The 14,703-nt window shown below is 42.9% G+C and overlaps 1 protein-coding gene across 2 annotated transcripts; it reads right to left on the reverse strand.

The window, feature by feature from the left end:
• Positions 1 to 206: 206 nt before the first annotated feature.
• Positions 207 to 13,112, reverse strand: kdr (kinase insert domain receptor (a type III receptor tyrosine kinase)). Of its 2 annotated transcripts, none has more exons than XM_028404121.1 (30): positions 12,776 to 13,112; positions 11,888 to 11,981; positions 11,604 to 11,806; positions 11,349 to 11,470; positions 10,450 to 10,615; positions 10,100 to 10,239; positions 9,666 to 9,849; positions 8,867 to 8,987; positions 8,591 to 8,757; positions 8,357 to 8,513; positions 7,506 to 7,626; positions 7,303 to 7,414; positions 6,875 to 7,219; positions 6,640 to 6,786; positions 6,419 to 6,550; positions 4,974 to 5,080; positions 4,434 to 4,569; positions 3,993 to 4,097; positions 3,783 to 3,896; positions 3,508 to 3,596; positions 3,149 to 3,311; positions 2,975 to 3,066; positions 2,744 to 2,866; positions 2,553 to 2,664; positions 2,363 to 2,462; positions 2,164 to 2,269; positions 1,692 to 1,834; positions 1,525 to 1,609; positions 1,061 to 1,146; positions 207 to 964 (listed from the first exon to the last, which is right to left on the reverse strand). In XM_028404121.1, the coding sequence occupies exons 1-30, from the start codon at positions 12,840 to 12,842 to the stop codon at positions 748 to 750; spliced, it is 4,056 nt and encodes a 1,351-aa protein (XP_028259922.1). In that variant the 5' UTR covers positions 12,843 to 13,112; the 3' UTR covers positions 207 to 747. The 2 variants fall into 2 exon arrangements, with proteins under 2 accessions (XP_028259922.1, XP_028259921.1); XM_028404120.1 differs by having other exon boundaries at positions 10,450 to 10,618.
• Between the last annotated feature and the right edge of the window lie 1,591 nt (positions 13,113 to 14,703).

Raw genomic sequence — 14,703 nt, forward strand, 5'->3', positions numbered from 1 at the left:
TGGAGGGGCATTGTTTCTATAGGACACACTCTCACACCAAGGCTGAGAAGGCATTGTTTGCTTTGTGTAAAACACACTGACAGGAAATGAGACGTGTATGATACAAAGAAACAGATTCATGAGTTTTTATGGTTGTATGAAAAGGCAGTGATGGAGATTTTTTTCCACATCGAACCTGCAAGGATAAACAACTCAGAAGAACACACTTAAACTGTGAGTATTTTTATTTTATAAAACTAGTTACATTTATTGCCAGTTTAGTGATACACTTTTAATAAAATACTGTAGGTAATATGAAAAAAGGAACTGTACAAATGTGACTCAAAAAACTCTGATATAGGACAACTGCCTTACCAGCCAACGAAAAACAAAAGAATAATAAAAGAATGAAAATATTTGCTGATTCAATTATCTAAAAATTCCAGATACCATTTCCTGCAGTAAAGGAAGTAGGTGAATTGTGCCTCAGGAAGAAGGCGTGAACCCATGTTTGGGCTCCTCAGACATTTACTCGCTGTGTAAACATGATAGCATTCCTCCGGCTGTCCAAAGAGAGCTTACAGACTTATCATTCAACCTTCATATTTTCCTGCTGGTATATTATAAGTTATCTCTTGTGAAAATATCTCAGCACCACAGTGAACCCATTTCTACTGCATGTGCATTTGTTCATAGAATGTAACATACCTGTGGAAAGGAAACTACTACTGTACAGTGAAAAGACTTTTTTTTTTGGGGGGGGGGGGGTCAGACAGGCGGAGTGCTGTAGCGGATCTCCATGTTGAACTTCTCGGGCGTCTTGGGCAGCGGAGGTTTCTTCAGCATGTTGTGCTTCATGATCACCTCCTCGTTAGCATAGATGGGGGTGTCTGTGTCATCAGAGTGGTAGCCTGACTGATATCCGCTCGTCTGATTCGAGGACTCCGAAGCCAGAGACTCTTTGCTCTTACAGCGCAGCAGCTGGCTGCACAGATTCAAAGTTTGATTCACAACATTAAGACATGAATGGCTCCCAGATACATGAGTAACATTAAGTTGTATGCTGATGTTTAGTCCTCACCTGAAGTTGGGTGTGGCTGGCAGCTGTTGATTCAAACCCTTTACCTCCTCTGGTGAGAAGTCCATACCGCTGTCTATGTGTCCCTCCTGTCAAAGGCCAACAGTTCAAATGAACACTGGTGGATGCTGCATGTGTGCGTGCATTTTTGGTCAGTTACTCAAACAACTGTAGCTGTATAAAGAAAGATTTAGTTCCTACTTCAGTGAGGCTCTGTTTAGTGATTAGGACTATTTGATATACTTCCTTAAAAAACACAGTTTCTATTTTCTAAATGTAATTAGAGGACATTTTTCTCTAATACTACATGAGAATAAATTACACTATGTACTTCTGTTGTTCAAATAAATGTGTATTTCCTGTTGTATTTGAGGAAAATTTAAATATTGTTCTTGACAGATAAAGTGCAGATAATGTGTGACTACAACTGTTTTCTGAATGAGGGTGTTGTTGCTTGTGATCGTCACCATGACACTGCTGCGTGCCACAGGGATGTCTTCGAAAGTCTTCACACTCAGGGGCCGGCCACACCTTTCACTCTGCTGGGACAGACTGTACAGAACAGAATCAATTAGTTACACACACACACATGTTGAGTGCAATGTACAGTGACAGGTGAGAGCGTCATACTGACCCAAGGGATGATGGGTGGTCATAGTGAAGCTGAGCTTCTAGAATTTCCCCACTCTGGGGCCTGCTGTAAGGCCTCCTGGGGTCGGGGACCACTGGGCATCCTTCAGCTTCACCTACTGTCAGGGGGATGTAGTCCTTCCCATCCTAGAGATCAAGAAAACTTTAATGACCTTATTTTAAATTTAAACTGGATCAGTGAAAATCACATTTAAGATCAAAGTGAAAACTGTAAAATGTTTCCATAAAATTGTGAACAAGGTCATTTGGTTTAGTTTGTTTGCTTTTTCATTTCCCACAAGTTCTTGGCAACACTCAGTACATTGGGTGCGAGCTTGCTGTGTCAGCTGTGCCTAATTGAATGGATAGTTAATCAGAGCACAGTGACAGCAGTAACAACAGCAAGCTTGTTGTTTTCTGTTTGAATGTGTGATGTGTTGATGGCATTTTAAATATTTGTTTTGTCCTGAACAGACCTGTTGGGCACTAGCCTGTAGCAGATTTCCCAGATGTTCAACCAGTTCTGCAAACGTCGGCCTGTCTGTAGGACGATCCAGCCAGCAGTCCAGCATAGTCTGGTATCTACCAACACATGCAATTTGAATCACAATCACAGTAAGTCTGGAGAGAGCTATATTTCTCTGAAGTGCTCAGCTGCATCAGTTCCCCACTCACATCTCAGTGGTGGCGTATTCTGGAGGTCTCATCCTGGTGCCCTCTTTCAGTCTCCTGCAGAAGGACTCGTCAATGCAAACACCCGGATAGGGAGAAGCCCCTGCAAGGAGATGAAGACAACAAAGATGATGGTGCACGTATACAAAGGTAATTTATGTATTATCTGTTGAATGATTGCTACTAGGTTTACCCAAGGAAAAGATCTCCCAGAGAAGGACCCCAAAGGACCACACATCACTTTGTGTTGTGTAAACACGGTCAAATATGGTCTCCGGAGCCATCCACTTTAGAGGGAGACGGGCCTGCAGCAGTGATTGCAATGTAAATTGGCTGACCATATTGAAGTCATTGAAAGTCTATAGATCACTTTTGAACACTCACATCCCCCTTGCGGACATAGTCAGGATCTTTGTAGACATCTCTAGCGAGACCAAAGTCACAAATCTTCACCACATTGTTCTCTGAAAGCAGGATGTTTCTGGCTGCTAGGTCTCTGTGGATACACTACAGAGCAAAGAGATGCTTTTACATTCACAGTGCCAAAGACTGAGAATTATCTCCAGCCTTAATGACTGCATGTGCACACAGAACTTCAGGCACTAGTGATTTCACCTTGCGAGATGAAAGGAAGTCCATCCCTTTGGCCACCTGGAAGCTGTAGCTTATCAGGTCTTCCATGGTCAGATGGTCATCGTCTGAGCTCTCTGCAAGAGAGGTGCACAAATATGAGGCCTGACAAGGACACATAAGGACTTTGCTGCCTGAAAACTGTGTTGTCATCTGCACCTTCCTGCATGTCCATGATGCTGCCTGTAGTCTTGTCTCCAGCAGTGGAGCAGACAGCTGTTCCCGTGCAAATGTCCAGCTGGGCAACCTTCCCCAGACCTAAATCTCCGTCAGTCACATCTTCCTCTGCAGACATCCACCTCTGGCTGTCCAGCCGCCTTCTCTGTTACCACAGAGGAATAGAAGCACCATTAAAAATATCCATGCAATATCTATGTTAGCTATAATCTAACAGTGGAGTGCACTGCTGCGTAATGATCTGAGGTCAGAACTGTGGCTGTAAGTGCAGCCATCTGAGCTGCGTGTAACCACATCAGAGGGAGGCTTTAATGGCTGCTTGTGGGTTACACATCATTTACCTTGTAGGGACTGTACTCCCCACGCTTGCTCTTCAAGTAGCTGGAGAGGTTTCCATGTTTACAGTACTCAACGATCACCATCAGTGGCCCTGCAAGATGAGGGAAGAGTATAGAGGTTAATGATCAAAGTGAGAGGGGGCAGCAACTTATAATGACACCTTACAGAGCCACAGACGATATAAACACAGATGTTATTAAAGTGTGCTTCTTTGCTCAGGACACAAGAGGGCTCATCATTCTGTACACCATAGGTCCTTGTGGTAGTAATTACTCACCCCCGGGCTTCGTGCAGGCTCCCAGCAGGTTGACGACATTGAGGTGATGTCCAATGTGGATGAGAATTTTCAGTTCTGACATCAAGGCACGGTACTCGCTGGATGTGGCTCCCTCTATAACACAGACAGGACATCAGTTCTACATGTCTGAGGGTTTTCAGTGTTTATACTGTCAGCATGCAGGAAACGAGGATTAAAAAAAACACTCACCCTTCAGCATCTTGACTGCAACAGTGGTGCATGTTGTAGCTTTCTCAATACCAAAGGCAGCTGCCTCAACCACCTGGCCAAACGCCCCTCGTCCCAGTGGTTCACCTTTAATGAAAAACGTGTGTGATGGAAACACAATGTCACTGCCAGGATTGTCTTACGTGCCTGTTGTTGCTCATTTGTTTTATTTTATTTTATAGAAATTCAATTCTTATTTTGATTGAATTTAATCATTCTCCAGTGGTGATCCCTTCTCTGTCCTTATCTTCTATTTTAAGTGCTGTGAGTTTGAATAAACAAATTTAGCTACAGTGGAGATGTGTTGCACTGTAAGAGGGGAATCAGCTTTGGGGAAACCTATGTTTACTTTGCCCTCCTCACAGGAAGAACAGCTGAAGGTGAGAAGCGCCTCCTTAAACAGCACTAACTACAGTGTCTTACCTAGCTTCAGCCTGTCCCGAGGGAACTCCCATTTGTTAGCATCATAGGTGAGCCTTTCACACTGCTCATCCATGGGCATGTCCTCTGAGTCCAGGATCATGGAGAGGTAGCCCGTCTTCAGATCTCCTCCATTTGGCTGGAACAGTGATTTAGTGACAAATATCAAAGACAAGCAGAAAGATAAAATGTGAATTAATGCTATCTATCTCTGCTCCTCCCTTTCACTACAATAAAACTAGACAGCAGTTTTTTGGTGACTCTGGTCCCCTTCCAGTAAAAGAGGCCCAGTCAGTGAAGCAGGCCTACGTGACTTATGGGAGCAGAGAGTGGCCTCGTTGTTTCTGGATACAAAAGAGAACGTCCACCGAGAGCCAGACCAGTCATTTCTAATCAATCACACACTCCTGCAGTGTGTGTAATTGTGCATGTGTGTAACACCATTTTTGTTTTGTTTGTGGTATTTTTCATTATCAGCTCCCCATGTGTGTAAGAGCAGGGACAATAAGCAGGAAGAAGACGTGTGGATGAGGAAGTTCTTACCTTCTTTCTTCCACGGATGACAAAGACGATCAGTAACCAGAAAAACATGGCGATGACCACAGATCCGATAGGAACAATCAGCTCCACATTAGTCTTCTCCTCTGCACCTAAAAACAACATAGTTTGAAGAAGAATTTAAAGATGATGTTTAGATCAGATGAACTGATGCCCACCTAATGGAGGAAAGATGTAGGTCAGTGACAGAGGAATGTTGATACAATTTCAATGACGTTCTTTGTCAGTGTTACATAAACTTCAGACAGGTTGGGTTTGTCTTTTGACAGTACACATGTGTGTCTGTGTTTAGTTTGGAGGAAGGAGACTGTTGGAATCTGGACTGCAAGCAAACTGATATTTTATCTAGTCAAAACAAATAGCCAGGAGTCATTACGAACAACTAGTGCCAAAGACAACTTGGTAAACGCCTAATAGAGCTGTAGTAGTGTGTGGATGCACGGTGTAAAGGTCCAGTTCTCTCCATTACAATCCAGCTTAGGGAATGTAAAAAAATAAACTATGGGGAAATGCCATAAAAAGGAGGTTTCTGTATATTTTTCATCTATTGAAGGTTAGTTTAGGATGAGGGTAATTTGGGGCACTTTTTTCTTATCCTAGGTTCATTGTATTTTTTTATACTTTGACTAATGAATTATTATAAGGCAATCAGAAGACACACAGCAGGCTAAATTTACTCATTGTATAGTTTTAGTATTAGTTTACCAGATATACAGAGATGTTCTCATTAGCAGGTCAGTCCTATTAGCAGCGCTGGCGCCTGAGCAGAGCCCTGAGCTGCTGTAACTGGGTCTACATTCTTCTGGCGGGGACAGTGTCACGTAGGCCCTGTTTCTAGTTAGTGCATTTGTTTGTTTTTTGGTGTGTGTGTGTGTCTCTGTGCTCAGGACAGAAAAAGGGTGGACAGTAGAGCAGAGCCTGGAGCTGGGGCAGGGCTGGCCTCTCCCTTTGTCCTGCAGTCTCCTCATTGTTTTGGATTTAGAACCTCCCAGGAGGATGTGCGTTAACTGGGCCAACTTCCTGTCATTCGGAAGCAAAGTTATATTTACTCTGTATCTTTGATATCAAAAATGTCAATGTGTGATGTGTAGTGGTGAAATCTTGAGGCCAGTTATAGATGTGTGATCTTTGTGAGTAATGATGGAATCACCTAAAAGCTTAAAATAAACTCACAAAATGATTATTCAGACAAAATATAATAAAAGATAACGGGGACAAGAAGAAAACTATCAAAGGATAGAAAATGACTTTAAACAGGCACAAAACACACGCAAAGAGACACCAAATAACTGCAACTACACACCAAGGACAGGCTAAATGGCTACCCAGATAACGACTACATTTTAGAAGCATTGTGTTCCTATATGTCCCACTTGGTACATGTTAAACCATCAGGCCACAAGCACACTGGAAATACTACAGAGACTGACCTTCGGTTGTCAAATAGGCCTGTGAGGTGTCACAGCCACGGCTGTTACATGCAGTGCAAGTGTACAGACCACTGTCCTCCTTCTTCACACGCTGAATTGTTAGACTGTGGTTGTGCTGACTCAGAATCACCCCTGAAAACAATCCAAAATGTTTTTTTTTATTATATAACAGCTTTTGTAACCTCAGTCTGGTTCTCAGTGTAAAGCTGATCATATCCCACCTGAGCCCTCCACCACTGTGTGGTTGTTTTTGGTCCACACCACCCTTGGATTTGGCGTCCCAGCAGCCTCACAGTGGAGAGTGATTGTCGCGCTCACATTAACTTTTTGGTCAGTGAAATTATTGAGGATCTTTGCAGCATCGAGATCTAAAATTTTTAAAGTGTAAGACACACTTAAAAACTTACAGAAACGAAACACTGTTTACCAAAAATGAAAACATTAAATTTGTCTCACCTCTGAGAGAGAGACGGCGCAGCAGGCAGGTTTTCTCTCCACTCTTTTTGTTTACTACCTGACAGGCATACAGCCCCTCATCTTGATGCGTTGCATTGGGCAGCGACAGCTCCAAGGTCATGTTGGTGCCCTGCACCCTGTACATCACAGCCTGCGAGATGGGCCTCTGCTGCAGAGTCAGGGAGCGACATGGCTGCACTGCTGCAACCTGCTCCGAGTCAGACACGTTGGTGACACGAAACCAGGTGAGGTTGCCGTAGATCAGCTTGTCTGCCTTACAACGAAGAACCACATGGTCCTCCTCCAAGGGCTCATTAGATGGGGACATGCTCACCTCGAGGCCACCTAAGCAGGGAGATGCAGAGAGAAGTGAACACTAAGTTCATAAAAAAAGAGGTCAAATGAGAAAGACAGATCTCAGCACTCACGTGTCACATGGAAAAAGATGATGCGTGAATCCTCTCCTACTTTGTTGGCAGCCATACATCTGTAGAGAGCATGCACCTCAGCCCTCTGAATCTTCAAAGAGCTCATGATTTTCTAAAGATAATCATTTCATATGTGAGTTATTCAGCCTTTCATTTGTACCCCATCAAAGGCAGAGGTGGAGGTGTACTCCAGGAATCATTACCTTCTGTGCATGATCAGTGTCAGTGGAAATACGTTCTACATGGTTGGGACCAGTACTGTTGCTGATATCTCTCCAACCAGTGCAATCCTCCAGCTGTATCTTAGACTTAACCAGCCCGGACCTGATGGACAACAAGAGCAAAATAAAAATCTTTTTGCTTCACTCTTCTTTGTACTTTTTGCACATTTTATCTGAGGCACACACAAACTACTATTACAACAAGAAATAAAAATGTTTGGGGTATTTTTTCAAATATCATTATAAAACAACGGGAAAGAATGTATACAAGAAAAGACAGATTTCTAGCAGGAAGATTCTCCTTTTTGAAGGAGAGCATGACAACAGGAAACAGCGCAGCACTGAGGAAACACTGGGATGTGTAGGCAGGAGATAAGGAACCTGCTGCTGATCTTCTCCGGTCACACACACACACACCACCAACACTGGTCAAATCACTGCAGGAGACTCTCATTTTTAAGGTTTTTTAGGCTGTCCTGTTTGCCGTTTGCAGAGACAGAGCTGATGGCTAAGTAACAGCCATGCACAGTTTGTGCCACATGTTTGTGACAGTACAAAATTAGTAAGCACATTCTGAGCCTGAATAATTGATGTTCTTCTAAAAATGGACATTGTGCAGAGAATGAATCACATCCGCTGATCTGCATCAGGTCAGAGTGTGCTCTCATTGTCTCTTCTCTTGTTTTTGTCAACATCACGAAAGCAGCTATTCCTCTTCTAAATCAACAACCTGTTGACAATGAGTGACTGAGTACGTGAACTGCAGGCTTACACAAAGGGAACCCCCCCTCACTTCTTCTCTTTTACTCACACACGAATGGAAGGTGACTTACATGAAGGCCTCTGGACAGTCATCTTTGGACATCCACTGCCATTGGATGTGTGCAGGTGTGGGAAATCCACGGGCGGTGCACCTCAGGGTGTGGCTGCTGCCATACGGATACACATCAGTGTCCCCTGCCACCTCCTTCTCAATGATATGAGGAGGCACTGTTGTGGAAGATGAAGTGTTACTCTCTCTGACTCCAAAGAGAATAAAACAAGGTACAAGAACAGAGAACACAGACCGTTGACCAGCAGCTGGAAGGAGCGTCTCTGTTCGTCTTTAGTAATCTTATTGGTCAGGACCACTGTGTAATTCCCTGCATCCATTTCTGTGACTCCACGGATGATGAGGGCATCGCTCTTCTGCTTTATTCTGTAGTCATCCCTCATTGTTTGTCCATTTTTTTGCCTGGGCAGACAGAGGAAGGTGTTGTTACACAAAATCCAACCCTCATTCATCAGATTGTAACTGCATGACCACCTATTTATGGTAAAATTTAGGACTCTGGAGAACATACCATTTAAAGCCAGGCTCAGGGTAGGCTGAGTACTTGACAGGAATGACTGTAGACGTCTGTTCTCCCACTTTCACCTCCCACACCTTCACCCAGGGCTCTTTCATATCAATGAAAGGTTTTTCTGGAGACACAGGAAATACAATTGTATACAATTATAATTAAAATAAAATGCAAAGTCCAGAGGAAAGTATAGAAAAATGGGTCAAAAATCCCACTAAATACGTCAGTATATAATTGAAATGATTCCTCTCTGTGAGTTAACCAGCATTGTTTTCAAGATAAACACGATCAGAAAAACAGGAAACTGCTTGACACAAACAAAGGAATAAACAGTGGATTGTAAGTGATTGCATTGCTGTCAGAACTGATAAGAAAATCAAAGGCAATCAGAAAAATACAGAATATTTACATTTAGGACAAGGAAGAAATGTTAAAGGAGGATAAAGACATTGTGTGGGGTTCGATTCCCCGACGGGGAAAAAGAATTTCACTCAGGTTCCCCATTGTGGGACAAATAAAGGTTTTGCTAATAATTTAGTTTTTCAGGTTTTATGACACTTTCTTAGTTTTAGCATTCTACTAGACAACAAATTAAAGGTCATTCGTGCACAGCATGATAGTATGAGTACTACCAGTGTCAAATGTCGGCCAGCAGTAGACGACACACTCGTTCCTTTAGATGCCATGGTGCATTCATTAGAGCAAAGAATAAAGAAATATTTAGCCTAGTCAGTAGCTCCAGTAATGCAACACAATTCTCAATTGTAAAGTAAATTGAATATGTTTTCACGTCACCCACCATAAACTTTCAGAAACGCTGTGGCACTTTTCTCCATCTGCCCACTGGAAGCAGTGCAGGTGTATTCTCCAGTGTGATCTACCGTCACATTATCCACTATGAGCGTGTTGGACAGCTCCAGAGTGTCCCACAGCTTCTTCTTGTGAGACACCGCATGGGACGGCCTTGAACCATTGGCAGAGGTCTGAAATAGGGAGACACAACAGATGTGCAATTTGTCTTTTGTGCAGAGGATTTCATCAAAAACACCTCTGGTCACCTTTGACATGGAGCTGCACAGATAAGTGAAAGATTCCTGAAAGCAGGAAGTAACGAATATGTGCTAAGACAACAGGAAGTGAGATACAGCACTTCTGAGTCAAAGCGGCTGACTGTCACATGAGTTCATTAGTGAAATGGGGGGGATTAAAAGCAGGGAAGGATTGGATACTGACCAGAGCTCCACCAGAGTGCGTCCAGTTAAATTCGATGCCCACATTGAGCTCAGTCTGGGCAGTGCAGCTGAGCTCCAGCCGCTCCCCCACAGACAGCCTCATTTGTGTGGGGGTCAGGGTGAGGTCATAAATCTTGTATCCTGCGGAAAAGGGAGGGAAGACGCAGGAGTCAGTGGACAGCCCATTGTTTTTCTGAGACTCCACACTCTGTACAGACTCACTCACTGGCTCAGCGCTTAATCTAGTTTCACTCACAATGACTCACAACATGGGAAACTTAATTTGGACAGTCTTAAAAGGAGATTAAAATGACTTGATATGTTGTTTCATTTTCATGACTGATATCTTACCAACAACAGCAACAATGTAGAGAGGAGACTTAAATGTCTCATTCCCAATATGAGTCTGGCAGGACACAACACCGGCATAGCTGATGAGGTGAGTGGGAACAGTGAAGCCGGTCCTGGCATCCCACAGAGAGTCCTTCCCATCAGGATGAAGCTCCTTAATGGGATACTTCTGACAGAAACAGAAATTTACTGATTTTGAACCAAAAGTACCAAAAATCAACACCAGCATATTTTACACTTATATTACATAACAATAAACAAATGAAGAGCCCTGAACTGATAAGGAACATGGGTCCCTCGGGATCATCTGAGAACGATTCCTAGAACTCCATTTGATAGTTTCATTGTCATTCCCAGCACAACAGGAACTTTGAGTTACGTAAGTGTCCTGTGATTGGTCCAGAAATAAGTGAGCAGTGGTCGCACGCACACATGAACGCAGCATCGACAACTGACCTGTCAAAACTAGTGGTAAACCTTAGCTGTGGAAATAACATGTTAGCCATTAAGAAAAAGTGGAGTCAATGCTTCACTGACCCTATAGGTTATTGTACACTGTGCATAATTCACACTGCGACACCATCCACCTAATAGGTCACAACAAGGAACACTAAGTGGTTTAAAGCAAACAGAAGAAAATCACTGATTCAGCAGGTAGTTGGCAAAATGGTCCAAAATCACCTAGGTCAGTTTTTTCAACATAAACAGTACTATTTGATAATGTAGAATCCAAAGTTGGTGGACGACTACAAGGGAAAGAGATAGGCAGCATACATCTATTTTTTTAATATTCTTTTTAGTCGCTTCATCATTATAGAAAATCAGTGCTAAATCCTTTTAAATGGTGATACAATGGTTATCGCTGATACAGAAGTTGCTTCAACTTGTGAGACTCTTACAGTGTTTAGAGTAACATTGAGATCCTCCACTGAGCCTCGGCACGGTATCACCACTCGCTCTCCTTCCCGGATGAACACCACCTCATATTCCTTCTCAGACGGCACAAATGGCACCTTGTAATCTAAAATAAAAGCACACCTGCAATTAGTATAAAGCATCAGAGTCATATCAACACTAACAGGGCCAAGGCTGAAGGTGGTAACACATGCTGCCTCAAAACACCTGAGAGTAGGCTATGTTTAAATGAGTTTTACCATGGACAAACACGTAAACCGCCGCTGAAGTCTTGCCATCTTCAACTTTCAGATCTTTGTAGGAGCACTGGTACTGCCCAGTTTCATTGACTGTTGCATTGGTGATCGTTAGTGTTGTGCAGAAGAGTCCCGATCCACTGCAGTCACTGGTGGAGAAGCGAGTGCTGGTTGGAGGGGTCGACCACTTCAGGTACTGACGACCTCTGCCAGAGAGAGACAGAGCTTTTTAATGGATGCTGCTTATGTGCTAAATGAAGAGAAGGAACGCAGAAAGGAACATTCACCTGCATGTTAGCTCGAGGTTGTCAGATTTGTTCATCCTGTGGACGCCATAGATGTTGAGCGTTGGAGGATCAGGCATAAACCGCAGTTCAATGGCTGTGTGATTTAACAACACAATTCAATCATAGATAAGACCAGCAACAAACACAACCAGCAGGGATGACATTAGTCTGTACGTCTATAACAGACAGGTAGGGTCAGCTCAGAGGTCACTATTGTTTGGAAAGACACACACATACACACGCCGCGGAAATGCAATCAGGGCAAAAGCAAAATGTGATGAAAAAACCCAACAATTTTCAATAAAGAATGAGTTTAACTGTGTCTCGTGTTACACAGGGTCATTTTTCCATTGCTGCAGCAAATGGCGGAGCTGTGTCAAAACAGGAAGCAGGGGAAGGCTCACGTTCAATAGCCCAGCACAGTGTGGCCTATAGGTGGGGTTCCTGTTTCTGAGGACACAGGCTGCCCACCTCCTCCCTATGAGGCCCAAAGGCCCATTGTGCATGGTATGGAAAAAAAATAACTAAACGTTTAACTCATCATATCATACACATTTGCTTTAATATGACACATTCCTAAACTAACACATCTGAAAACCAACTTTTCTTTTGTTAGGCAGCCTTTTTTCACATGTTACTGTACAAAAGTTTAGCTACCTCAAATTCTAACTTTTACCAATTAATCCCGCAGCAAATATACGGTCATACTCATATAGAAAAATCATAACAAGATGAACCCAAAGACCACACAAAGTTTTTCAGTATGCTGAAGGAAATTCCTGCGCCAGATGACTCAACCTGACAGAAAATCTGAACAGCCATTGAGTATAAACTCCCACATTTCTCTTTTAAATAAACCAGTAAATCATTGTGATGTTAATATCTTACCAGCTACACAAGTGATTTTCAGAATAATGCCAAGAAGTGGAATGACGGAGCCTGCCTGCGCCATCATCCGCCAGAAGACATGGACAGAGTCCTCATCAAAGTCCAATTTAAAAACCAAAAAAACAATCAAATGATACTACTCCCTCATTCTACTAGTCCATTGACCACTGATGCTGTATATTCCACTCCAGGGAGAGTGTAAAAGTCATGAAAGCAGCCAGCAGTGGATGGTGAGTGTAGTGCGTCCCTGTAGAGCTGCTGCTGCTGAGGATGGAGAAGCGCGCCTCAGCGGGCTGCCTGCGGGGGAGGAGCGTCTCTCTCTCACTAAAAAACTGACACGGGACCTGTTGCTGGCTGCTGGAGGGACACACACTGATCTCTGACAGAGCGTAAAACTTTTTTATATTAGAAACTTTAACGAGCAGCGCACATCGCGAATCGCCCTGAGATGTGATGTTAATGCGCTGACATTCATTCAGTGTTGCATTTAGTTTAACACACCAACTATGTAGCCTACTCTGTGTGTGTGTGTGTGAGAGAGAGAGAGAGAGAGAGACGACAATTTTTCAGTGTTTTGTTGTTTTTAAATATATAGAAACATATATAGCAATATAAGATTTTTTTCATGTTTCTTGTAGTATATGCAGGGTTCCAGCAGCAATTTATTTTTTTATATACAGCAAGGTGGCTTGTGTCTGTACATGCTGACATGTTTTAACAAGGAGCACCACTGTTTGTTATTGTCAGGGACTCCCTGCCTACTAATCCTCCTCCTAGCCATCACTTCACGGAGGAAACCAAATGAGCCTCTGGAAAGGCTGGAAACATTTTCCATTTTCTATCTGCTTTATTTTCCACATTCACTCTGAGGGGATTGCTTTGAACATCGGCCCACTTACCATGGAAAAAGAAACAGCCCATGAAGAAAAAACAATTAAAAAGTGTACCCCAAAAGTCTACTAAAGCAAACTTCTTTAACACACATATCAACAAAAGTCTTATTGGAGTGATGAATCGTCTCAACACTGCTTTGAAAAAAGTAATTTTAAAGGTCAACGTCCCATGACTATTCAACACAGAAAGACGAGAGAGAGAGAGAGAGAGAGAGAGAGAGAGAGAGAGCATACTTTTCCATTGTCCTAATCAATGAAAAAAGAAAGAGGAGATCTGTATGCACAATTATGAGGAAAGGGGTGATGCAGTGGGCAAGGATACATGAACAGGTTAATGTAGCCCCAATTAAATGATACAGTTTTCTTTATGTACATTGTCAAAACTAAAAATTGGTACATTGCTGCTCTCCTAAATACTAGCCTCCCAGTATCCTGGCAACAATACAAGTAGTGAATCTGCTAATGTAACTTTTATTTGGGTACATGTATGTGATCGTGAGCGCACAAGTTCAAATGGAGTTTAAAATGTATTGCAAATCCTGGAATAAGGCATAAATCCTTGGCTCGTGTGATAGACTTCAATTGTGTGGGGACAAGATGACCAAATACATACAGTGATGAGACTGTGACCTCACTGTGCCCATCTTGCATTAATTGTAACTGAATCTATATCTCCCATAATTGTGCAATATAAAATATTTCTCACAATCTTCTTGAACCTGATTCTGGTTTGTAGGCAACATCCTGATTACAAAGGGAGATATGTAAAATTTTTAAGGGGTCTGACGAGGGTCCAACTCTTGGCACAGTAAAAAACAGAGGAGAACACAGAAGGGAGGGGGACAGGAAACAGTCCACACTTCCTCAGACAGGATACTGTGCTCCTCTAAGAGGCATCCTGGAATCTGGTGCCTCAAAGGCTTTACCAAGGCTTTTATCCAAACACACCGACTTTTCCTTTGACATATTAGCACATTGTACAGAGAAAGCACATAAGTGTGATCATGTGAGGAGAAAGCTCAGCAAGAACTGAGC

This window comes from Parambassis ranga, chromosome 4 (assembly GCF_900634625.1).
Source record: "Parambassis ranga chromosome 4, fParRan2.1, whole genome shotgun sequence".
Taxonomy (NCBI): domain Eukaryota; kingdom Metazoa; phylum Chordata; class Actinopteri; family Ambassidae; genus Parambassis; species Parambassis ranga.

What these genes read in the sequence shown, in the direction of transcription:
- kdr (XM_028404120.1), bottom strand. Translation starts at nt 12,842, where the DNA reads ATGATGGCGCAGGCAGGCTCCGTCATTCCACTTCTTGGCATTATTCTG. An exon ending in TCATCCGTGGAAGAAAGAAG is followed by an intron (nt 4,570 to 4,973) that starts GTAAGAACTTCC and finishes TCACTGTTCCAG; the next exon opens with CCAAATGGAGGAGATCTGAA. An exon ending in CTGGGAGATCTTTTCCTTGG is followed by an intron (nt 2,463 to 2,552) that starts GTAAACCTAGTA and finishes ATCTCCTTGCAG; the next exon opens with GGGCTTCTCCCTATCCGGGT.